Source organism: Nannobrachium achirus, assembly GCF_963921795.1.
Source record: "Nannobrachium achirus genome assembly, chromosome: 24".
Classification (NCBI taxonomy): Eukaryota; Metazoa; Chordata; class Actinopteri; order Myctophiformes; family Myctophidae; genus Nannobrachium; species Nannobrachium achirus.
In genome coordinates, this window is record NC_137831.1 from 31,229,463 (window position 1) to 31,256,367 (window position 26,905).

At 43.8% G+C, this 26,905-nt stretch overlaps 1 protein-coding gene across 1 annotated transcript; it reads right to left on the reverse strand.

Moving 5' to 3' along the window:
• Position 1: 1 nt before the first annotated feature.
• On the reverse strand, positions 2–25,704 carry mpp4b (MAGUK p55 scaffold protein 4b; the record flags this gene model as incomplete). Its single annotated transcript, XM_080720478.1, has 18 exons — positions 2–193; positions 2,042–2,176; positions 2,692–2,800; positions 4,032–4,125; positions 4,825–4,905; positions 6,918–7,091; positions 10,571–10,591; positions 11,369–11,410; positions 11,872–11,942; positions 13,482–13,678; positions 14,946–15,020; positions 15,882–15,967; positions 16,722–16,803; positions 21,254–21,385; positions 23,864–23,947; positions 24,414–24,491; positions 24,853–24,974; positions 25,647–25,704. The coding sequence occupies 18 exons, from the start codon at positions 25,702–25,704 to the stop codon at positions 2–4; spliced, it is 1,833 nt and encodes a 610-aa protein (XP_080576604.1).
• Positions 25,705–26,905: the final 1,201 nt, after the last annotated feature.

The window sequence follows — 26,905 nt, forward strand, 5'->3', positions numbered from 1 at the left end:
GTCAGGACTCATCGGTGGGCCGTATCCAGCTGGCGGGGACCCACTGGGGCCCGTCCTGGGCCCGGGTGACCGCCTCCAGCAGCTGCTCGCAGGCCACCTCCCGCTCCTCGTTGACGATGACCTGGTCGAAGAACTGGCAGTAGTGGGACTCCATCTTCCTCGCCGCCTCCTCCATCTCCTGGAAGTCTTCGTCCTGTTGGTTGGTTGGTTGGTGTCGGAGGTGGGAGAGGGGGAGGGGGGGGGGGGGGGGGGGTTGGCAGGTCAATTTGTCGGTTCACAGACTTATTGTATTAACCAACCTTCAGTGTTGTGCCTGAACGCGTTCAGTGAACGATCGCTCATGAACTCGTTCATATTTTGGGCGAAGTGAACTGAACGTACTATATTTTCTCTTGGTGAACGTTATTGTTGAACGCGTTCATTCTGGCGTCAGTGAACGGCGCTCGTTCACAGACTCTCAAAATGTTGAATTAGTAACTATGAACTGAACTAGTTCATTTTAAAATGTGTGAACTGAACTTTGAACTAGTTCATGTTGTGAACTTTCCCAACACTGACCCCTTTAGGCAAATTGACCTATTGGTTTGTACTCTCAGAATTAAAATACGCCTGAGGATTTGACAGTGTACATTGGTGTCCCAGAGTTAAAAACAATAAATCACACCTAGTGTGAACTGTGAAGTGAGTAGTGCTTTTTAGTGTCATTGCCATTGGCAACACACTATTGTATTCGGTTTGAGATCTTTCTTTCCCCAGCAAAGTGAATCTGTGTTTTGTAAACTTTCCGAGTAATGTAATCCGGGTTGGACAGCAGTGATTGGACAGCAGTGATTGAACAGTGAGAGCAACAGGCCTGAGTGAGTCCAGTGAAGTCCATAATCTATTGTAATGGACCACATTACCTTTCACGGAAGCCAGTAGTTTGACTTCTTCTGAGGTGTTACTAAGGATACCAATTAAGGTTGTGTTTCGTTCAGGTCAAACAGTCAGGGTGCTGCTTTGTGCATGTTGGCACACAGGAAAGAACTCTGCTTTTGTTCATGCTTCACTTGACATCTCAATATATAATGTCAATGTTAAGACGGAATTCACATCCCAGCGGATTCCTCGCGTCAAGGCAACGACACTTGCAATGTCCCACAATTGCATCATTCTAGTTATTATGAAGTAAATTTCATCTAGCACATTGCTGGCCAATCACTCCATGTCCTGCAAAGCTTGGCCAATGGGACCCTGGGCATACAACAACCTTTGAGCCGTCTGTGCCAAGATGTAGGCCATATGTATCTATGCCAGTTGGAGGCCACACTTCATATTTGCCAGACGCATGAAATGGGTAGGCCTACATAAGCAAATGTCGGTCTGTCTGTCCGGGTTTTCTATATAAAGGGTATATATGATGATGACATGATGATGACATGCATACAAAAGGCATGATGTCATAAATGATGATGACAGACAGGGGGTCTGGCACAACCAGGTTGACCTGGTCTAGTTTTTTGGGGGCCTGGTCATTTTTGGGGGACCGGTGATTCTATGGTAACCAGACAAAGCCAGATGTTGGAACTTAGCTCCTTCCAGGAGCACCGCTCAAAAACAGCGGAGTAAAAAAAGGTTGAGAATCGCTGTTGTAGGGGGAAAAAAGGAGGGATGGGGACCCGGTACAGACCCCTTAGGTCAGTAGTATAGGTCAATGTACTGTAGTATATATCATTGCTGTCGGGCAGAAACCGCTTATATCTCCATATTCTAACCTTTTGTGTTTTTTTCAAAAATGAACGCCCAAAAGCATCAAGCGAACAGAAGCATCAAAAATAGTCCGGGCCGGCCTAGTGGTCCAGTCCGGGCACCTAGGCTCCTAATGCAGCCTGATGAGTCCCGTTCCTGAAGAAAATTGCTGTCTGTCACCGCTTACTCTATAAACCAGTAAGATGCCCTAAGGGCAAGAAGCGCTGACACAACAGACACTGACACAGTATAGGCATTCCCAGATTAATTATTGTACGACTTTCCAAAGAGATGAAGTAAACCGTGAGCTTACTTTGAACGGTCGGTTGACATAGTAGTTGGTGGTGATCTGGGCGTTCTTTCTGGTTTCTCTGAGGCGCTCCATTGGCGGAGGTTTAACGTAGATAATAAAGGCCTTTAGCTCATGCGTCCTCACTGCTTGAATTGCCTGGAAAGATGTTTTGGAAAAAACAGTTTCAACTCTCTTACAAAATGATTGAAAGCTTAAATTCTGAGCTTATTGTGTTTCTTAATGTTAGCACACGGTCCTTGGCTGTCATAGACCACATGAGACTGACACAGTATGTTCATATATGGGCATTCCAAGATATGGGCTTAATATTGATGACATCAGGGATCTCCATATATGGGTATAAAAGGGACAAGGACTGACACAGAGATCTCCATATATGGCCATCAATGTATTAGTGAATTAATTTTCCCCATTGACTTGAATGGGGAAAATTCAAACAGAGTTCATTTGCAAGTGTGACTTGCGCCACGGCAACCACACTTGCAATTTCCCAGAATTCTTTTAGTTATCTATGCTGCTGCATTAGCTGAAAGAAGCCAAACCAAAACAAGTTTTACTCTTATGTACCTGTCCTGTACACAAGATGCAACAATAATCAAAGTACAACCTTGATCATGAATCCAAAAGAAACAGGGTTGAAGGAGACCTACATTTGGCTCTATATCGATTATGCAGATCTTCCCGCTGGCCAAAACATCTTTCACTGCGTCAGTGCTGGTGCCATAGAAATGTCCTTTGTACTCGCCATACTCCAGAAACCTGTTGGACATCACAGAGACACTGGCTTAGAACAGTGAACAGAGGTTCTCAACCTTTTGAGGCCACGGCCCTCCAAAGTAATCATATTTGAACTGTAGACCGCCCAACCCGATGAGCTCTTGAAATTGGAGGAGTTGAGGTATTATATTGATGTTGTGAGCTTGTAGATCGGTTATTTTCAAAATCTTTGCCTCTTTCTTATAATATTTGACAATTTGGCCAATGTTTGACCATTTTTTATCTTATCGATTTTTGATTACCTTTGAAAGGTCATATACGTAGAACTAGTAATGACTAATTAAGCAGCAGTGAGGGTTTCACTATTCAGAGATACACGCAATGCATGCAGCATAGTGTACTAATGCTTGTGCCTGAGTGATTAACAAATAAAACCCTCTTGAATCTAATAATCTAATAATAAAGCACCTAAGTCTGATTGTGCAATTCCGTTTATATTCTCCCATTCTCAAATCCCATAGTCCCATAATAAACATATTCCCCCATTCTGAATTCCCATAGTCCCATAACAAACATATGATCCCACTGAATTAGTTACGTTTTTACAAGAAACAGACTATCAAATATGAGTGACTGACTATATGATACAGTCATACAGAGCCATCTTCCCAACAATTTCACCGCAACATTTTGGTTATTTTTGGACCACAATGCTTATATGAGACGATTCTAAGGTGACCCAATGTTATTCTCCATACAGAAGAACATCTGCGACCCAGGGGAATGAAAGAGTGGCATCAGGACTTCGGTACTCTATTGCAGTTGTTCTCAACCTTTTCAATAATCATATTTTAACTCTGGACCCCCTCACCCTGACGAGCAGTTGAGGCATTACAATTTGTAACACGGTTCTATTGTGAAAATAGCAGATCTACATGCTCACAACGCCTCGCAATGTGAGGCGTTGTGAGCATGTACATCTTCTATTTTCACAATTTCTGCCTCTAACATGTGACAATTTGGACAATGTTTAATTTGTTATTTTAGAGGTATTAAAAATACCTTAAATTGTCACTTTAGAAATGTGCAGATACCCTCTACACACTTAAACTTTATATTGGTTTGTTTACAGTTCAGTCAGAAAACAAAGTTGCACGTTAAGTTAATCATCTGGGGACCCCCCAAAATAATTTTGGGACCCACCTGGGGGTCCTCCTGACCCACAGGTTGAGAACCACTGCTCTATTGAAGTCCAACAACAGTTGCACTGTACCTGTTGTTATACATCAGGTTTTCAAAGACTTCTCTGGTGGTGAAGTGATATTCTCTGCCAGACTCCTCGAAACTCTTTTGAGGCCTTGTAGTGTCTGGTAGAAAAACATAAACACATGTATAGTATTGTATATGTACCGTATAATAAAAACTCAGAGGACCTATACTGTCTGCCGACTATTGAGCCTCCCACAAACTCAATTCTTAGCATCAAATGTGTTGGTCTTGGTTGCGCAACAATGTAGCTGCAATTGTGCAGCGACCAGCACAATATCTGTGTTAGCTTATATTACTACAGTTTTTGAGCGGTGGTCACACCGTATATCCTTAGCGTGACCGTGTGTGTGTGTGTATCTGTCCGTCTGTGTCTGTGTGTAGCACACACACACACATAGCCACACACACACAGGAGTTGTACGCTGCGTTGCATCATCAGAGAGAGTGCATGATGCATGTCATAGGTAGGCAGAGGCTATATAAAAAATATGACCGACCCGAATCGACGTCCGACAATTCATTATGAAAATACATCCACCCCGAGCCCGTCGGGCTTGTCGGGCTCCACAGGTTTTCGGTCGGGTATCCCAGCTCTAGCACGCATGCACACACAGAAACAGCCTTGAAATTAATGGACACCACCGCTCAGTTCACACTGGTGTGATTCTTAGGTTACCCGCTGCATGACAAACATTTTGGCCAGTGATTGAGGTTGTGTGTGTGAGCGCATGCGTGCGTGCATGTATGTGTGTGTGTGCATGTGTGAGTGCATGTGTGCGTGTGTGTGTTTTACGTACGAGGCACTGCTCCCTGGAAGACGCGGGGGTCGACCTCAAGGAGCCGTCTGCGAAGTTGATTCACGCCCACACCACTTGGTCCTGGGGAAGAAACACAGGTTTATATTCACATGACTCATAATTGTCTCCAAATGTTAACTTTTTGTGTTTTCTTTTTCTTCTCGCCCTCTAAATGACCCAAGGGATGACACGCCCCTCTCTCCTGCCCAGAGTGACCATCTGACCATAGCTGACCCCGTGTCTGAGGGGACAGTAAGCTCTATCACCTGATCCTCCTGGCCTCGGTACACAAGCCAAGCATAAACTCCATGCCTATGTCTACGCCTACGTCTACTGTCAATATGTATTATGAGTTTGTCATTGGTTATCGATGTTTCCAACTTTCCATATAAAAGACAAATAACTGGGGGGCTGAGCTCCTTCAATTCAGCAAGCAGACTGAAGCACTTCATTTCATAGGTAGGCAAGGGGGTGACTCCAGCCACTCAGGTGACTCCAGTAGCCAAACAACACAGATCACCACTGCCCCACTAAACCACTTTCATCCTGGCCACCCTGTTTTCGGCATGTCATTATAGGTGAAAACCAATTTTTATTTTATTTTTTTTAAATATAGTGGCAATAGTCAAATGTAAAATCACATCATAGGTCTAAGTAAATAACCCTTAAGTGGTTAAAGTGGCTGTCCACACCAAGCACTATGTAAGTATAAATAAAGTCTTAAAAATTGTTCCAAGTCAAATTGATGGCCGAGTGCAGACCACAACTATAACAACATTTAATCGTCTATTCATTATAGTGCGTGATGTGGACAGCCTTTAAAGGAGTAGTTCACCGCCAAAATGACTTTTTTTCTATTGATTCGAGTAAATTTACCCCCATTGATTCCGGATGGGGACCCGTTTCGAAACGGGTCCCCATCCGGAACGAATGGTCTTAGGAATGCGACAAAAAACTATAAATGTTATTGAACTCTAGTCTCCATGGCGTGACTAATCAATAGAAAAAAAGTCATTTTGGGGGTGAACTACTCCTCTAAGACCACTTTCTACCTGTTTCCCTGCACACAAAAATAGAACTCAAACTTTTAATGGGTCTGGCCTTAAGCAATATGGCCCATAGTTTAGGAAATGAACGCCCCCTATTGACAATGTTCGGATGGAACTCTGCGTGAGGAACATGGATGTCAACTACCTGCAATAAACGTTTCCAGACAAGGTCAACGCCCTGTCTATTGTGTTGTGGGAAAAACTGTCAACAAAATGTGTCCTGGGTAAGAGGTCAAATTGAATCTAGTATCCTTCTGTCCAGGACATGATTTAAAAAAAGGTTTCCTATGTAAACAAGCCGCAAGGCTTTCTTGGATCTACTGTTAGTTGAACTAGTACCAGTGAACTGTACTGCCATGAAACTGTACCTTTTCCTATGCAAACTAATCTAATAAAGTCTTCAATCAATAAAAAAAAAACTCTGTCTACTCTCTGAGCTGCGCCTTGCAACACACACACACACACACACACACACACACACACACACACACACACACACACACACACACACACACACACACACACACACACACACACACACACACACACACACACACACACACAGTCAACACCATTGCGCAACGAACAATAAATCAGGCTTTAACTTGCTGTGCAGCATTGAACTAGGGATTATGTATTCCGTTAGAAAGGCAAGAGTGAGGAGAGGGATCTAGTATATGAAATGAAATTCACTATACAGTAAACCAGGGGTCTTCAACGTTTTCAGGCCGGGGACCCCCAAACTGATGGGGAGATGGAGCAGGGACCCCCTACCACCTCGTAGGGTGGGGGGGTCGGGGCTACGACATATTTTTCATTTTTAAACATGTACAAGTTACAGCGAGCAGGGTGGGCCGTACCACTACCATTTCTAAACATACTACTTATTAACTGAGAACCAATGTCACTGATATCAACAGTATGTCAATTGCATAGTAATCAAGACCCCTGCAGTAAACAATTCCAAAAACATGGATTTATAACTCCACCCTCCACAACAAATGGAACCATGGATGAATACAGGAGATGGAGGCGGTCTCTTACCCAGCAGGACGACGAGGCGGTAGGGGTCGTGCGGGCTGCGCTGGTAGCGCACCACCTCCTCGTAGGGGCTGCCCAGGGAGCTGAAGCAGCTGGTGGGACAGCGGACGTGGCAGGACGGCTGGCTGGTGCTGTGGGCCCGCCGCCTGCACAGACGCATGCTCCGCCTGAACCCAGCTATGCACATGGGATTGAAGCGATTTAATACAATCTCATGACTGATAACCAGGGGCGTCACAAGGGGGGGGGGAAGTGGGACTGAGTTACTAGGGCCCAAGGTGGAGGGGCCTTAATTATTTTATACTTTAGCTATTTTTGAAAAGTTGTGAAAATATGTGAAAATCTTTGAATATTATGTATTTTTTAAGAGAAAATGTGTAACTAAAATTTTGCTTCTGGGGGGTCCCTGGAACTAAATATTTTGAGGTGGGGGTCCGTGGCCAAGTACATATCTTTTTGGGTGTCCTTCACATGAAAAGGTTCGAGCACCACTGACATAGAAACATGTTTTAACATTTAAAAAAAAAATACCTTAGACCTGAAATATTAAAAGACTTGCACACATTTTCACGATTTTTCAAAACGCACTGAGCTTGTACCGGTATATCTGCTATTTTTCAACAGTTAAAGCACAAAATAATTTCTAAAAATGCCTTCCCAGTCTAAATGGGTTAAACTCCCTCCCCCAATGAAGAACATTCATGGGGGACCCCGCAGTGAGTCCTTGTACCCATGGCCCAGAGTTTGGTGCGACACCCCTGCTAACATTTTTCATGGCCCAAGTCCTAATGTGTGATTTGTAAAACAGTGTGAAAGGAGCCACCCCGCCTCCCCCCTGCAGCAAGTCAGTACAAAAATCATAGTGTCCATAGCAGACGCTTACCTATGTAGACACCGTCAGTGTTATTGCTGAATTCACCCTCCTCTGGTTGCAATGGAGGAAAAGCGAGAGTGGATTCACAGTGAGAAACACAGGAAGATAAAGGGTGGAATTCTGCTTTTTATGCATTATACATATATGCATTGCAGACCTTCATAGTGTATTATAAGGCAGCCATGTTGTGTTATAGAGGTGCTGTAAGCCTCGTATGATAGTAATAGACTCTCATGAACAGTAAAGTTTAGACTATAAGGTCAGCAAGGAATCAACACTTATTCATATTCACTCCATCCATTCAGCATGGCAGGTTATAAGGTCTTATGATGATTTATGTAACCATTATGGATGGAGAATGTGCAAATGGCATATGACAGTGGTTCTCAAACTTTTTGAAAGAAATGTTTTTGAGTTTATAGGTAGGTAAAGATACATTTTCAAATGCACACTTACTTTACTTGTCTGTTTCAGACAATGAGCTGCCTGTCATAAAAAAAATGGTTATGCCATGACATAAATTGACCTTATAACCTGTCACTTTTTAGGTGACGGCCACAAAGGGACAGAGGGTTAGCTGGGTTAGTGGTTCCAAAGTAACACAACAACACAGTAGGTATAGTTTCTACTAACCGTCCCTGAGTTCCTCTTGACATTTACGCATACAGGAAAGAGTTAGGAAAACAACAAGAGATATTTTAATACAGCCTTGAGCTGTTTTATATTATTTGTATCTCTTTATTTTATACTGTATGTGGCTCAGGCTCTCCATTAAAGAAATTAACAGAGATTCTTTTTGAGCGGTGGTCACAACGCTCCTATACGTGGCCGTGTGTGTGGGTCTGTCTCCGTCCGTGTATGTAGCCTAAACTTCGGCGCGTAACTAGTGCCGCACCATTTACGCCACTCGCGCAATATATACATCAAAATGTGCGGCTCGGCCGGGAATGGTGTGCTATTACCTTTCGTTCCGATCCCCCTTACCATGCCGACGTAATCGGCAAAAAACAACGCTTAATTGTCCCCATTGACTTATAATGGGACAATGCAAGAAATCACTTTCAAGTATTTTTCTCTCGTAAACCATAGGAGCTACAGTTTCAAACCTCGGAGAGGAGATTCATAATGATTTTAAGAATGAATCGAAAAATAATTACATCACTCGGCCTCATGGTGGCGCTATAACGGCCCACTTTACGTTTTGCCCCGTAACTCTTGAACCGTAGATCGGAAAATATAGGCCACAGGATAGATTTTCCGCCATCTTGAATTTTCTCCAAAACACACTTTTTGCTCCTTTTCCTACATATTTTCTTCAAATGTCACAAAAATCGGTACACATGATCTATGAGGTGGGTAAACCACCGCTCAGTTCACACGGGTGTGATTTTATTATTTTTTTAAGAGTAACGCACTCGTAACTGCCTGCCTGCCATGACCTTATATGATACTAGCCTCGCAGGCCATCCCGAGCTACGTCATCACCAATGTGCTTCCTTTCTCGGTCTGGTGTCCCTCCCATCGAGCCTTTTTATTAGAACTTGTGTTTCTAATGCTGCACTTGGAGCGACCCGCCTCACAGCGCTCCTGATTGGTCGAGCGGCTGCTACAGCTCTCGCATTTTGTAAACAAACGTGGCGGACCCCATGTCCGACGCGAGTTCACAAATCGCAAATAAAAGCTGCATTAAGCGAAGATTTATCTGAAATCAACAGCATCTCATAACTTAAAAACGAACAACAGTTTGCACCTTTGGAATTTCTGTCTGGAAAAGACGTGTTTGCTGTTCTGACGACGATGTTTTGATGCGCTGGTGGCTACTGACTGGACCTGTCAGTCAAAGTAAGTAACCATGTCATCTTGTAATGCGTTGTCTATGGACAACTCCCAGTCTGGCTGTTGCGAGGCTAATATGATACCTCCACCCATCATGTTGTAACAGTGTACTGTGCAACATAATGAATCAACTTTTGTACCATGCAAAGTAAGCTGTCAAACCAGCTACAGGTTGACAAATACAAATGACTTTGACATGCCACAAATGGGTTGGACGAAGCTCCATCTGATTGGAATGATCTTCCTCTATCTCCTTTACATCCTTCTGCCACTTCAGGACTACCCTATATTCACATCTTGATATAACTTGTTTATGCTTCTAAACTGACTGTAGGGATATATACAGTTGATGGTTGTGGATGGTGGGGTGGGTGGGAGAGGGTGAGCATGTTGAATGTACAGTATGTACTGTATGTATCTATGTCTGTTGTTTGTGTTTCTATGGGAGAACACTGGTTCCCAAGCAGTGGGTCGGGACCCATTTGTGGGTCGTGGACACATTTTTATGGGTCCCTTAATTATTTTGTTTCCTACATTCTGTTTTGAATTTGTTTTTATTATTTCAAAACATTATTAAAAAAAAAACATTCCCCAAAAAGCTAAGATTTTCACTAAAAGGAAACAAAAATGCAAAGATTTTTCAAAGAAATAAATTAAAAACGAAGAAATTCCATGAATTAGGAAACAAATGTTTAAGAAGAGGTGAAAATAGGCGATCTACGAACTTATAGATCTGCTGTTTTCACTAGTTTGGGTCCCAGGCAAACGTCTTATTTCTCTTTTGGGTCTCAAGCTAAATGTTTGGGATCCTCTGCCCTAGAAAATGAGATGCTGTGTCTCTCCTTTCAATAAATCTGGAACCTCGCTTCCATTAAAACTGAACAACAACAACTTTCTCTCTTTTCTTTAATATCATAGTGGCTGTAATTAACAAAGACTTACCTACCAGATTCAAATGCCTCCTCGTCTGGAACATAAAAAGAGAAATTGATAGGATATAAATTATGATACATAATTGCATGGTTTGTGTATGAGGGTCATATGACCATATAAGGATATATTATGAACTGAACTTACAGTATAGGAGACCACATTTTGGTTGGATACTGTAAGCTCAGGCTAATAGATTACAGGTCATAGTAACTTTGGTTGCCATGATATAATCATGTTTTGGTTTATACTGTATGTCACTAGTGGAAAGTTACCAACACTACGTGTCACTGTCTTCCTTGTTATGATCTGGGAACAAATGAATGAGTCCCACGAAGATCTTACTGTCATAACTGTACTCTTTATATACGTTAACTTCCATCTTGGAAGAGAGAGAGAATTAGCAAGCTACCACTAGGATGGTACGCTCACTGTCTGTCTTCCTGGTCTGACTCTCTTCAAATACAGCAATTTATGGACTGTCCTTTGGCTCGTCTCTGTCTTATTTTGGTTATGGATTTTATCCATATTCCATATTTATTTAACTTAATTAATTATTTAACAGAAATACACAAAGGAGTTAAGCACATGAACCCTATATTGTCCTTTTGCTGGGCGTGTCATAATAGCCGAAAAAGACAGACATTGGGAAAAGATTTACAAATATTTGGCTTTTTTGCTATTTGACATACAAATAACATTTTATGTTTAAGTGGTTAAAGAAGTTAAACAAATGGGCTCATCAAAAAGTACCAGCACAGACTACAAATGAGCTGAACACACATGTGGAAGCAGGAAACTAGCATTGCCTTACCGGCTTCCACACACTTCTCATCGATACCCATGCTGTCTTCTTCTGCAGGCGAACGAGAGGGAAATCACAGTTAAATTCACACCACAAATCACACAATTCCAGTTCAGCCTGGCCCTGAAAGATTGCTAGAAATGTAACCATTATGCCTAAAACAAAGGGACAAATCCTTACCCTCGTCCACAGTGCTCACTTCAGTTAAGCGTTGGGTAAAAGACAGTACAAAACATTTATGAAAATCTACAAAATACTGTGTTGTATTATAAATGGTCTATTCTGAACTGAATCAGTAACTAGTGGAACTGTGTTGTGTACTCCTATATGCGTAATACATATTACTTAAAGTATATTCCATGCACTAGGCCTATATTTTGTCATTAGATTTCTGTCAATTGAGGAGATATTTAGTGTAGAATGACAACAGGAGGGGGCCTAGCCTGGAGCACTGGCGGACTCCAGTCAACTAAGCCTAGGGTTTAAAGTGGCTAAGGTCATGAGGGTCTAACCGCTGAGCTTACAGGTGTGGACGCAGGTCTGTGGTTGATAAGGCTGAGACCACCAAAACTCCCTCTGCTTTCTGTGGAGAGAGGCGCAATATGACACACATATTACTACAGTACACCAGTAAGACCAATATGACACACATATTACTACAGTACACCAGTAAGACCAATATGACACACATATTACTACAGTACACCAGTAAGACCAATATGACACACATATTACTACAGTACACCAGTAAGACCAATATGACACACACATTACTACAGTACACCAGTAAGACCAATATGACACACATATTACTACAGTACACCAGTAAGACCAATATGACACACATATTACTACAGTACACCAGTAAGACCAATATGACACACATATTACTACAGTAGTTAAACATATTACAACAGTAAGACGCCCTAAAGGGGTGACCTCGCATCACCAGTCTTTCCACCTCGGAGGAAAGCCTGGTATTCGTTTACAACGCGCGTTTCCTAAACCCACCAGGCTTGAACTAAGACCCGCCTCGCGGGAACACCTCTCTCAACTTAATCTTAAGTATGAAAGTGCATATATTGCTCTTAGTGCAAAGCAATACTATAGGCCTACCTACTACCTACTGATACATTACAATAATACACACAGCATAATATGCCCAAAGCCATATCCAAACTATAACAATTTAACTGATAATCAGTAAGAGCACAGTAGTGACAAATGAATAGCTTTCTCAGTACGTTTTTCTCTTTAGCAAAGTTACAAAGTTTTCCCTTTTTTAAGCACAGTACAAAGTAAATTTTTTTTCACAGTTTATTTTGAGCACTGTAGTGACAAATTAATAGCTGTGCATTGTGCAAATGCTGGCTTTTCTCAGTACAAGATTGTCTTCATGCCTTTACTAGGTCTGACTTTATCCACCCTCCATGTGTCCGGCAAGGATTTCAGCCACTCCTGGAAGTTCTCCCGTTTCCGCGAGGTGGGTCAGAACTCAAGCCTGGTGGGTTTAGGAAACACGCATTTACAATGGGTCTGGCCTAGACCGGATGGCAGAACAGAAGAAGCAGTGTCGCTTTGTTTTCCCAATCCCTATTTAAATGCTAGAGAAGTGTAGTCTTGCCAGTCGCTATGAGTTGTGACTAAAAGATGGCTATACCAAACAAACGTTTCAAAAAATAAGCAAAACTACGCTGCATCAAGGGTTTTATTGGGTAAGTTATGTCCTTGAACACGGGGAATTGTTTTGTGTTAAAACTGATTCTGATTGGTAGTTCCGGCCAGAGTGTAGTCCATTTTGACAACAAAATGACATAGGACGACATCCGTTCCTGACTGGATCATAAGCCCAAAATTGGAAGCTATTCCAGACTACCTAAGGGGTCCTTGAACCCTTTTTATGCCCATATATGGAGATCCCTGATGTCATCAATATCAAGCCCATATCTTGGAATGCCCATATATGGACATATTGTGTCAGTCTCATGTGGTCTACGATGTCATCTCCAATTTTTTATATTTTTAAGTCAATGGAGAACATGTATTCACTAATAAATTAATATAAATTAAACAATGCAACGCCACTAATAATCAGAATGTCCGTTTGTCCCCCTCGAGGCACCTCTTGAGCAGGTTGGCGGAGGGGATGAGGCCGGCACAGGCGGTGGTGCTGGGCAGCTTCTTGGCCTGCCACCAGAGAGCGTCCGTCTGGTCCACGATCTCCAGCACGTCTCCCCTCCGGAAGCTCATGCCGGCGTCGGCGCAGGGGATGGTGGGGTCCTGCTGGGGACTGTAGTCCGCCATGGCCCTCATGTACAGCTGGGACAACAGGCGAGAGTAGGGATGTGACCAGGGACATGCAGAGAATGTTAGAGAGGCAATGGCTGACATTTCTACAAGGGCCTTTTGGTGAAAATATCAAAAATAGCAGACCTCCAGGTATCACAACGCGTCACAGCTTAGAGGTCGGCTTAGAGGTCGGCTATTTTTGGTACTTGATACCAATGTGTATCAATGTGCTTTTAAACCTTATCTGAGCTGTGTATAATAGGTGTGCACTGATCTTAATTTACTGATTTAAACAGTTTTTGACCATTTTAGTCTTTTTGTTTTGCTTCATTGTTCTGCTTTTGCTTCATTTCTTTGCCCTTTTGAATGTGGCACTTTGAGATTTTCTTCAAATATAAAGTGTGTTACAAATAAAATGTATTATTATCATTATACCACACTAAACTAAGCATAATCAAGTGAATACTGGAGATGTGGAGTAACCGCATGGATTTCTACACAGAGAGGGCAATTCTTTCAACATAAGATGCTGCGTTCAAGTTCAGGAGAGTTTGGACAAGGCAATTCTCTCGAATGCTGCCTTCAGGTATGTGTCTTTTGTTGAGTCCCCATTTTTGGGGCGCAGGGCTGATCATCCTTAACCCTTGAATTCAATTACATATTTCAATGGATCTTGTTTGATTTGATGGCCTTCCTGCCCTGGCATTTGGCCTTTGTGCCCTCAAACAATGGACAACACCAAAGGTCAAGTGGCCTTGCCCCTGAAATGACACAATTCCAGGCCTGGTTAACACTCAAATATCTGGAACGCGCCCGAGTCGCGCTAGATTTTAACCACTTTAACCACTATTTTATGCCTTAACCATTGAAAAATAGCAGATATACAAGCTCACAGCGCGGCACTCGGTGCCGCGCTGTGAGCTTGTATTTTTGAAAAAAACGTGAAAATGTGTGCAAGTCTTTGAATATCTTTGACCCGATCTTTGACCCGACTTCCAAATCCTTCCTCTAAATCAGTGGTTCTCAAACTTTTTCATGTCAAGGACCCCCAAAATTACAGGTATTTAGCCACGGACCCCCATCTCAAAATATGTTGTCCCAGGGACCCCCCAGAAGCAAATATTTGAGTTACAAATGTTCGCTTTTAAATAGATATATTCAAAGACTTGCAAAGAAAAATCATGAAAAAATAGCAGATCTACAAGCTTGCAGCGCGGCACTGTGAGCTTGTATATCTGCTATTTTTCAATGGTTAAAGCAGTCAATAATCCTAGGCCCTAAATGGGTTAACACTCACCATGGTCTGGTAATGGATGGGTCTCTCGCTGATGGGTACCACCTTGAACATGATGGTGCCTTGAGATCTAGCCTGCTGATAGAAAGGACACACATGACACACATTATAGTACTGTGAGCAGTGGTGTAAAATAACTTAACTACAATTTTGAGGTATTTGTACTTTATTTCCAATTTCCAGTACTACTTACTTACTTATTTGAACACTTTAGTTACTATTTACTTTGCAGATATAAATGATTATATAAAAAAACATTTATGCACCAGTAAGACTCCCTCATTTTATACCTACTGAATAGGCTATTTGACAATAGCCGATCTACAAGCAAGTTGCGAGCTTGTACTGTAGATCTCCTATTTTCAAACATTTTGTACTTTTGGTACTTGGAGTATATTTTGATGCCAATACTTTCCCCCTCTGTCCAATCAGTTGAGTCGAAGGTAGAATGGGGAGGGTTCTGGAAGTGACTGACAGGCGCGGCACAGGCTTTGGGACAGAACGCGCTGACCGCGCTCCCTGCATTTGTAGTGCTTTAACTATTAAAAAAATAGCAGTTATACAAGCTCAAAGCGCGACACCGAGTGCCACGCTGCGAGCTTGTAGATCTGCTATTTTTTAAATTATTATTTTATTATTACTTATTTGTGCAAGTCTTTGAATATATTGACCCGATTCTATAAATGTTTTCTACATCAGTGGATCTCAATTCAAACTTTTTCATGTCAAAGACGCCCCAAAATTATAGGTATCTGGCCGCGGAACCCCATCTCAATGTTGTTCCAGGGACCCCTCAGAAGCAAAGATTTGAGTCACAAAAGTTTGCTTTGAAAAATGTATATTCAAAGATTTCCCAACATGTTTGCAAAGATTTTTCAAATATAGCAGATCTGCAAGCTCGCAGCGCGACTGTGAGCTTTCAGATGGTCATGGACCTACCACCACTTGGATGACCTGCTCTGGCTCCAGTCCGTCCACTGGGAACCCGTTCACCTCAATGACCCTGTCCCCCGCATGCAGCAGACCTGTACGCACGCGCACACACACACACACACACACACACACACACACACACACACACACACACACACACACACACACACACACACACACACACACATTATTATATTCATTCCCTAGTTGTAACACTGTTACTGTACATGACTGACCCGGTGCTTCTGCTAACCTTAACGTAATTAAGCCCTGGAGTTCAGTCCCAAATCCAGATTAGATGAAATGTAGACATAATTGAAGACCAAAATTAAAAGATTAACATGAAGATTAAAGACTAGGACAATGTCCTCACTTTGCTTTTAACTGATGACTGTTTATCCACTTGAAGACACACAGCATGTAGGACACACACACACACACACACACACACACACACACACACACACACACACACACACACACACACACACACACACACACACACACACACACACAACAGTCCTTCTCCTCACTCAAGCTGCCCTAGTCACTGCCCACACACGCACGCACGCACACACACACTAATCAGATTAAGAACCTCAAGCCATTAACTTCACTTCTGCGAGATTGGAAGTGATTTTGTCCGTGAAAGAGTCAGAGAGAGACTGAGAGAGATATACCTGCACACATCATGTAAGCTGATATTGATATTCTTTTTTAAGTATAAAGTTGTCAAACATGTCATTTCTTTGCATATTTAGGTTATGTGTCATATCTGCCATGTTCAACTTCAAAGCTTACAAGCAATTATTTGAGTGACAATTAATTGCCATGTAAACCACTCACCACTTCGATCAGCCAGGCCTCCATAAATCACCCGTGCTATGAAGATCTCTCCTGTGACGTCATTCCTCTTTATAGTTGCACCCTGGACCAGCAAAAACATAGAAAGATAGATTTTTTTTTTAAAAGCACAATGAAATGCTTGCACATGATTGGTAATGATTGGCTATATTCTCTGATGAAGATGGACAAAGCGAAGCAGGCATTGGTGGAACTTGAATACTAATGATGAGGGAAAAAACATGGAAGTGGTGATACGTACATTAAGACATGGAACTCATTATAACTTTAACCATTATTTTATGCTTTAACTATTAAAAAATAGCAGATATAAAAGCTCATAGCACGGCACCGAGTGCCGCGCTGCAAGCTTGTATATCTGCTATTTTCTTTTAAATCTATTAAATGTGTGCAAGTCTTTGAATATATTGACACGATTCTATAAATGTCTTCTAAATCCTTCTTCTAAATCAGTGGTTCTCAAATTTCTCATGTCAAGGACCCCCAAAATCACATGTATTTGGTGGGGGACCCCCCCCCCCCCCCCCATCTCAAAATATGTTGTTCCAGGGACAACAGGGAAAACAGAAGCAGAGATTACAAAAGTTTCCTTTGAAAAAAATATATATAAAAGATTTGCAAAAATGTTTCAAAAACATCTTTTACATCTGCTATTTCTTTAGCTAAAGCATTAAAAAATTGTTAAAGTGGTTACAATCTAAAGTACCCTATCTATCTATCTATTCCATACACAAAATGACATGAGCAAAAACATAGAGGTAGGACAAAGAGGAGGCGATGTTGACCAAAAAGTCACCACATTGACCGTGACAAAGAAAAATGACTCCATACACAAGATGTGAACGAATGCCATGGAACCAGTGGCAATGCCGCTGCAACGGTAGAATAAAAAGCACATGCTGCAAAGACGATGAAGATGAGAACACATCAGAGTTCAGTGTGAACTCCAGCATGAGGGAACTTCGTATATGAGAGAATATGATGATGATGAACATAATGAATAAATGCTGATACTGTACATATACTGTATGTAATAGATATCAGTGGTGTAAAAGTAGGTTTACTTAAGTACCTTACTTAACTACAGTTTTTAGTTATTTGTACTTTACTTGAGAATTTCCAATACTTTTACTTCTACTCCACTACATCTCGGATTCAAATATTGTACTTTTACTCCACTACGAATATAAAAAAAAAAAATGTTACTAGTACTTTGTATATTTGTCTATTATTATTACAAAACATACAGTAAATTAAGCACTTCAGCCCTATATAGATTTCGGCCATTTGATAGTAGCCGATTTAGAAGCTCACAAGGCGTCGCGATGCAACGCTTTGTTAGCTTGTAGATCTGCTTTTTTCTAAAGATTCGTATAGCCTACATTTGAAAACTTGAAATAGGACATATTAATTATATAAATACTTTTGTGCTTTTACTCAAGTACATTTTGATTTCCAGACTTTCCACCACTGATATACAGTATATAGACCTATATGTAATAGATATTGTACAAGTGCCTGTGCTGAAGGTGAGCGGCTCGCTGGTGACAGTCTGCCCGTCGCAGAAAGGAAAACATCCCTCACAGCAGGCGACCAAAGCGTACATCCTTGCTTTTTCTCACGTCGCCTTTTTCTTCTTTTTCTTCCTCCGCTGCGCGCTCGTCGCCAGGCTGCCCATCGTCACAGAGCCGCCCCGCTCTGACAGGCCGTTGGGGAGGTGGGGTCCGTTGGGGAGGACACGGACGCATCCCGTGGGAGAATCCGGGGAGGCAGCCTCGTTGGCATTCGAGCCGGCCCGCCGCGACCCGCGGCAAAACGTGCAGAGGGAGCCGGTGGCGCCCCGCCCCCGGGAGGTGCACGGACTGCCCCCGCCGCACAGGGAGCGGCGGGACGGCAAGGAAGGCGGCGTCGAGGTGAGGGTTTGGCAGCTGACGGACAGAGGGTGCTCCAGGTGCGTCCTGGAACCTTGGTTCCTGGTCGCCTCTGGGCCCCGCCGCTCCTCGCCACGGGGTTCCTTGTCGGTTCCGGGCGTCGCCGCCGGGACCCCGGACTCCTCGGCCTCCTCCTCCGTCCCGGCCGTGGCGGTGGCGAGCTCCAGGAGGGTCTGCAGCCGATCCACCACCTGCGCCAGGAGCGCCAGGGCCCTGGCGTTCTCCCGCGCGCCCTCCGACGCGCGCTCCGCCGCCGCGGCCATCTTCTCGCCCAGCTGCTCGATGTCCCTGGTGCTGCAATGCATGGAGCCGGCCGCCAGCTGCACCGTCGTCCTCAGCTCGTCCAGGCTCTCCTGCTTGGCAAGCTCCACAGGGGCACAGGGTCCTCCTCCTCCTCGTGGGAAGTGGGACGCCCCCCGGCAAGAGAGGTGGCGCTGGTGGCGAGGCGTCATGGGACTGGGCGGGGCCGTGCGGACACAGAGGCTGTGGCTCCACGGAACGCCTATCCGGAGGTCGTCGGCGACCTCGTTGGAATAGGAGCCGGCGGCGGAGCGGCGCGGCAGGGGAGACGTGGTCCATCTGGGCCGCTGGTAGGTGGGGCTGCAGTCGGACAGGGTGCAGTAGGTACGGGCAGATCCTGATGGACTGTCTAGCTCGTCTGTTACATCGTCTCCAGTGGGAGAGAGAAAGAGGGTTTTTTTATAAGACAGACTGGAGGCAGAAACATATATCCATAAAGCACTGGATTATTAATCGGATTTGATTACCCTACTAATTATTTAACAATTTAATCGAATGTAATGAAAAAATATAAAGATGCAATTTTTTAAGAAGAAAAAAGGTTCCAAAATACTGAAAATAGCCAATCTACAAGTTCACAATGCATCACATTGCGACATGTGAGCTTTAGATAGTCTGTTATTTTTTTGCAACATCGCTGAACAATGAATTATTAAATAGGCTTGAATGGTTAATCAGACTAATCCAGTTTGTTGATTATTTAAACATATTAGAATAGTTTCACGTCAATTTGTTGATCTAAAAATGAAGAAACATGAATCGAAAATGTGCAGTAATTGATAGAATAATCGGCAAGTAAGTCAGCCCTAAATTACTGATGAGATTGACTCAGTCGTGTTCCATGAACCGACAGGAGGTAAATGACGATGATGATGATGATGATGATGATGATGATGATGACTGATTTAATTTATCGTGCAATCGTCCTCTGTCATGCACTGGGATCAATTCACCTTTTATTTGCCAAGCTGCATATCCAGTACCATATTTAACCCTCTATTGGTAAATGTAATATACTTCTTGATACAGTCTTTTTTTTCACTCTCTCTACCAAATCTCTTTGCCAAAAAATAGCCAATCTACAAGCTCACAACGTGTGGTGAGCTTTTAGATATGCTATTTTTTGGCAAATGTTCCGCCCCAGGAAAATGGATGTTGGGGATATTTTGATAATCGCAATAATAACATACAGTAAATCGCGATTTCCTTGGTCACAATAATCGTGATATGAAATGTTCATATTGTCCCATGCGTCCATCCCCAACGTTACTAAGTTACTAATTACTAAGTGCATTAATTGATATGGAATAATCGTCAAGAATATCAGCCCTACATGTAGATTACTGATGATGAGATTGACTCAATCATGATCCATGAACCGACAGGAAGTGAATGACGATGATGATGATGATGAAGATGATGATGATGATGACTGAAGAAAGACAAACCGGGCCCTTCTTACCCATCAGGACGGAGCCGCTGCCCGAGGGGGAGGAGTGGTTCTTCCCCCAGAGTGAGTTGGCGTAGCAAGATCGGCACGGGCTCACGGGGTTTCGAAAGCAAACCCTACAGTTGCTCATCGGCTTGTAGCGAGACCGAGGTGGCGGGGGGGAGGGAGGCACCGGAGGAGGCGGCCCGCGGAAACGTTCGGTCGAGGGCAAGCTTCTCCGCCTGGCGCCGGTCGCCCTCGACGGTTCCTTGACTTCCTGGCCCGTGGCGGCGGCACCCCCGCCCTTGTCAGCCGCTCCCCCGCCTCGGCTGAGCCTCTGGTGGGTAAGCCGCTTAAGCGTGGCCCACTGACTGCGGATGCCACCCAAAGACATCTTGGGAGCATGCAGGAAGGACGAGTCGGGCACTGGTGGGAGCCCAAGGCCTTGGTTTTCGCACCGCTATGAGACAACATATTCACTCAAACATAAAGGGATATAGATAGAGATATGATTCTACAGGATCATAGCTATCAAACATAGAAACAACATTTGAAGCTTTGTTGCCCTTTGTGCTAAGCAATAATAATAATAATATTAAATGGAAGGACTTTTCTTAAAGTTTCAGTGTTCGATGAAATAAATGGCACAAAAGAAGCTACGGTATATAGCTCAAATCTTCCAGTCCAGATGATTGAATTTCCAAAGATAATTGAAATCATGTCCTTTGTGGACACAACCAAACAACAAAGATTATTGAGTGAGGGCATCTGTTTGAGAAGAGAAGAAGAGAAGAGAAGAGAAGAGAAGAGAAGAGAAGAGAAGAGAAGAGAAGAGTAGCTTCCTCTCGACTGACCAGTGGCTGTTTGTTCTTGACCAGACACACTACCCTGGTGGCCTCCTCATGCTCTGGCAGCTCCTCTGGCATGGGAGGTAGCACTGGATCATAGTCCCTCTGGGCCACTGTATCATGTGCCGACAGGAGGGCCTGGTGACACAGACAGACACAGGTTGTAAGGGAGGTGTTAGGAACAGATTACACTACAATACTTTCCCCCCTCTCCATTGTACATTGTATGTTAGTGTCACAAGCCTGGTGACCCTCCGTTGGAGGCACCCAGGACAGTGCCTAACGTTGGTTGAGTTACACATGGGACAGATTAATAGTTCAAGTCAAGTCACATTTATTTATATATAGCACATTTCATACGACAAGCACAGACTCAATTTGCTTCAAAGACAATGCTAAACCAAATCTCTCTGCTGAGAATAGCCAAACTACAAGCTCACAAAGCAACGCGTTGGGAGCTTGTAGTTAGGTTATTTTCGCAGAATGTTCAGCTATTACGCTATAATACTATAATAATAAGACACTGAACGAAGCCAAACAGTCTCTCTTCAGCACCTACGACACCATCAAAGGGGAGGAAGTGATGGAAAGTGTGCGAAGAGTGCAGGCAGCGCAAGGTGAAAGGCAATACGGGGAGGCCTGGAAGGTAATAAATGAGATGACAGGGCGGAAGAGGGCCAAGGAGGGCCAGGTTGAGGGACACAGCCCAGAGGAGAGAGTGGCAACATGGTTCGACCACTTCCAAAGGCTCCTGGGAACATCAGTGGAAGAGGGAGAGGAGGAAAATATACCAACAGTCCTCCAGGGCCTGAACATCGACGATGGACCCTTCACAATCAGCGAGCTCGCCAGGGCAAAATCCACCCTGAGAGAGGGAAAAAGCGCTGGGCCGGATGGCATACCTCCAGAGGTCTTGAAGAACTGCGACCTAGACAACCTCATCCTAGACTTTTGCAACAATGCTCTACAGCACAACAAGCAACCTGAAATATGGTCTCTGTCTAACATCATCCCGGTGCCTAAAGCTGGGGACCTCTCAAAGCCAGACAACTACAGAGGCATCAGCCTGACATGTATCACTGCTAAGGTCTTCAACCGAATGATACTGAACAGGATACGGCATGCCATCGACCCTCACCTGAGAGAGAACCAAAATGGTTTTCGAGAGGAGAAAACAACCGTAGCACAGATCCTGGCATTAAGGAGATTAATAGAGGAGGTGAAAAAGGACAACCTAGCAGCTGTGCTGTGCTTCATTGACTTCAAAAAGGCTTTTGATTCTATCCACAGAAGCAAGATGGTGAAGATCCTTGAGGCCTACAATGTCCCTCCCAACATTCTCCGGGCTATCGAGACCATGTACGCAAGAACAAGGGCCAAAGTGGTGACCCCAGATGGCAGCAGTGAGGTGTTTGACATCCGAGCTGGTGTAATGCAAGGAGACACCCTAGCCCCCTACCTCTTCATCATAGTTCTAGATTATGCGCTCAGGAAAGCCATAGGTGGACGAGAACAAGAGCTTGGCTTCACGCTAACACCAAGGAGGTCAAGGCGGCATCCCGCAGTAGTTCTGACAGACCTGGACTATGCGGACGACATCAGCCTGCTCTCCGACAGCATGGAACAAGCACAAGAACTCCTGAACAGGGTGGAGATAGAGTGTGCCAAAGTTGGTCTCAGGCTAAATGCTAAGAAAACTGAGGTTATCACCTATAACCTACCTGATCACTCACCTCTGACAACAACAGAAGGAGCTGTGTTGAAGGAAGTCAAGGACTTCAAGTACCTGGGCGCATGGGTCGACTCAACTGAGAAAGACCTTAAAGTAAGGAAGGCACTCGCTTGGAGGGCCCTGAACGGCATGAACAGTGTATGGAACTCTAGCCTCCCCCGCCAAATCAAACTTAGCTTCTTCTTTGCAACAGTGGAGTCTGTTCTCCTCTATGGCAGTGAATGCTGGACCCTGAAGCCAACCCTGCAGAAGTCTCTAGATGGGTGCTACACTAGAATGTTGCGTGCAGTACTCAACATCAACAGGAGTGCACATGTTACCAACAGGAGCCTGTATGAGGGAATACCAAGGGTAAGCGAGAAAATTGCCACCAGAAGAATGAGACTAGCAGGACACTGCCAAAGACACCCGGAGCTTCCAGCCAGCAAATTGGTACTGTGGGAGCCAACACATGGGCACCGGTCGCGAGGACGTCCCACAAAAACATACGTGGACGTACTCAAGGAAGACGTAGGGACACAGAACACCAATGAGCTGGCCAGATGTATGGAGAACCGAGATGACTGGAAACAACGATGGAGGGCTCGTCTGAGGACGACCTAGAGAGAAGGGTTGTTGTGAGTCGGCTGCCTGCAAAGTGGTTATTGTTTTCTGTGCTCCAATAGTGTTTTGTACTGACTATCATGTTTTATTCTGATTATTATTTTTTGTCATGGCTTTGTTTTGTTGTTTTGTGGACGCTGCGGCTGTTAATTAATCCTGTTTTTACACTGCCGAGGGGCCTGTATGTGTATGTGAAAAGTCAATAAAAACATCGAGATTAAGAACGAAAGGGTTTTACGTGGTTCAGGATTGACACGGAATAAACATGTGTCATTGCTTACCTGGAAGTGTGGTTGTCTGAGAAGACGGCAGAGCTCCCGCGCTTCCTCAGAGGAGCCTGGCAGTGACCTGATGTCCAGCACCAGCTGCGGACACAAAGCATGACGATGTCTCAGTGCAAAATCACAAGTGTAAAGTAACTAAGTACAGTACATTGATTTTACTTCTACACCACATCTCGGATCCAAATATTGTACTTTTACTCCACTACGTTTATTTGAAAACTTTAGTTACTGGTTACTTTGCAGATAAAAAATAATATTAAATAAAAAACACGTTTAGCCTTATTTTATACCGTGCTATTAAAGCAATATTACACAAGAGGGTGTGGGTTATCGTGATTATTGTACTGCCTACGTTGCCGCAGGCACGAGCCCAAAGGCCCATAGGCAGCGCAGAAGTTCACATAATAATCACATAGCCCACACCCTCGAGGAACTTTTAAATAGCTATGTCTAATAACTGTGATTAGCCGATGATATAATAATTGTGATAACATGCACAGAGAAACCTTACACTTCCTAGCTCAGTAGACAAGAGTCTAGGTCTGACCTGGAGGGAAAGTCCAGAGGCGTAGTTCAGATATGACGTGGGTTGCTCTAGCTTGAACCTTTGTAGACACTCGTAGACCTGGAAGAACAACAGCATGGATATTAACACTTGCGATGCCAAAAACATCCAGGAACGTGATAAGAATTACAACGGTGCTTTTCGGTAATTCTATGAACGGGAAATATATTTTGGTCCATTGACATGAAAAAGTTTGAGAACCACAAATTTAGATGGCATTTATATAATCGGGTCAAAAACATTCAAAGACTTGCACAAATGTTCAAAATTTTTCAAAAATAGCAGATCTGTAAGCTCGCAGTGCGGCACTCTGCACTTTTTATACAGTAGTTAAAGCATAAAATAATGGTTAAAGTAATAATGCGTTCCCGGTCTTAATGGGTTTTTAACCAACGCAGGCTAACGGTGAAGCGAGTCAGACCTTGAGCAGTGAGTGGAGCCAGGGAGCGCTGAGGAGGCTGGTCAGAACCTCAGCCCCGTCGATGTCTTTATGGATGGAATGTCTCACCTCCTCGATCACATCTGACAGGATCTGACGCAGGCCTGACACGCACAGACGTGCACGCGTGCACGCGTACACACACGCACACGCACACGCACACACACACACACACACACACACACACACACACACACACACACACACACACACACACACGTCATCAGACTGGATGGCAGTGGTGGTTAGTAACTACTTTACAATTTTGAGTGGGCAATTTCAGATTTTCAACAATTTTACCTCTACTCCACAGGGGCAAATATTGCACTTTTTACTCCACTACAATTATTTGAAAACTAGTTACTAGTTGCTTTGTAGATTTTGATTATTATTACAAAAAATACCCATTACCCACTTCAGGCCTATAATTTGGCTATTTGAAAATAGATGATCTACAAGCTCACAGTGCAACGCTTTGTGATGCGTTGTGACCTTGTAGATCTGCTATTTTCAAAGGACGAGTACTTTTACTTTTGGCACTTTAAGTATATTTGTGAATGCTCAAGTAGATTTTGAATACTAAACTTGTACTTGTAACAGACTTCTCTACAACAGTATGGATACTTTTACTTGAGTACAAAATGTGAGTACTTAATCCATCACTGCTGGATGGTAGATGGGTAAACCTCCCAATGACAGAGTACAGTACACTATGAACCATGTAGTCCACAGAACAGTATACATTTGGTGTGGAGAACTACATTTCCCAAACTCACTGTGTTCTCCAAGTGCACAATGCGAGGTTAGCACCTGGGCCTCCACCGCCTGTCGCATGGTCCCTGGACCACACACACACACACACACACACACACACACACACACACACACACACACACACACACACACACACACACACACACACACACACACACACACACACACACACACACACACACACACACACACACACACACACACACACGACTGACAGTTTCATCAACAAATAGAAACTAGACCAAAATGTTAGGGAGGGACTAGTGGAGAAGAGATCCAGTAGAACTAAAAGACAAGTCATTTTATGTTTGGCTGCGCTCAGGTGTTGCGCTCTGAAAATAGCCGATCTACATGCTTTTTTCAGCATGCAACCAAATGTAAAATCAGGCGTTACGGCGCCATATAAGGCCCGCCAACATACACTTTAATAGACAAAATCAACTATAGATTTAGTCAACTAAAACTAGACTAAAACTAAAACATTTCAGATGACTACAAAATATGACTAAAACTAAATGGAATTTCATTCAAATGACCGACGCGAATGCCATGAAAGGCGCGCGCGGCCACAAACTGCAGGGTCAAAGGTTAATGACTCGATTTAAAGCAGCCATAGTGCTCATATTGTGGCGTGACCCGTTTTAAATCAACCCAGCATTCAGGCAGCGCTGTTAGGCCTATATAACTCCGCTAAACACAGCGGTAACAAGTTCAATGGCAATACATTGTTCAATATAACATTACAAAAATAATCAAGAGCAAAATAATCATACATTTTCAGTTGTCTAACAGCAGGATGATCATTCATTAAAGGTATCGAGGCAAAGCCGGCTCCGTGACCTGCTTTCCAATTGACCAATTGATGTGCAGCAATGTGACGGGTCTCAGTACTTACCTGTTTGCCAAAACCCGCTGCAACGTCAGAGCCTTGATGATGCAGATCCCGCCGGTGTAGCATCAATTCGGATGCATATATATATATATTGGTAAATGATTCCCCCTTGTAGTTTCCGCCGCCGTGGCAGAGAGAGACGGAGTGAGAGAGAGAGAGGGAGAGGGAGATGTGTAATCTCACTCGATCCCACTTAATCCCAGGCAAGAGCCGCCTGGCAGCCTCTCGCCCTGCAGGAGCGGTGCCCCCCCCCCCCCCCCCCGCCCCCCACCCCACCGGGCTGAGCTAACTGTGTGTGTGTGTGTGTGTGTGTGTGGGGGGGCTCAAATCTTCTTAAGTCCTCTCAGCTTTTAACGCACGCCGCATGGA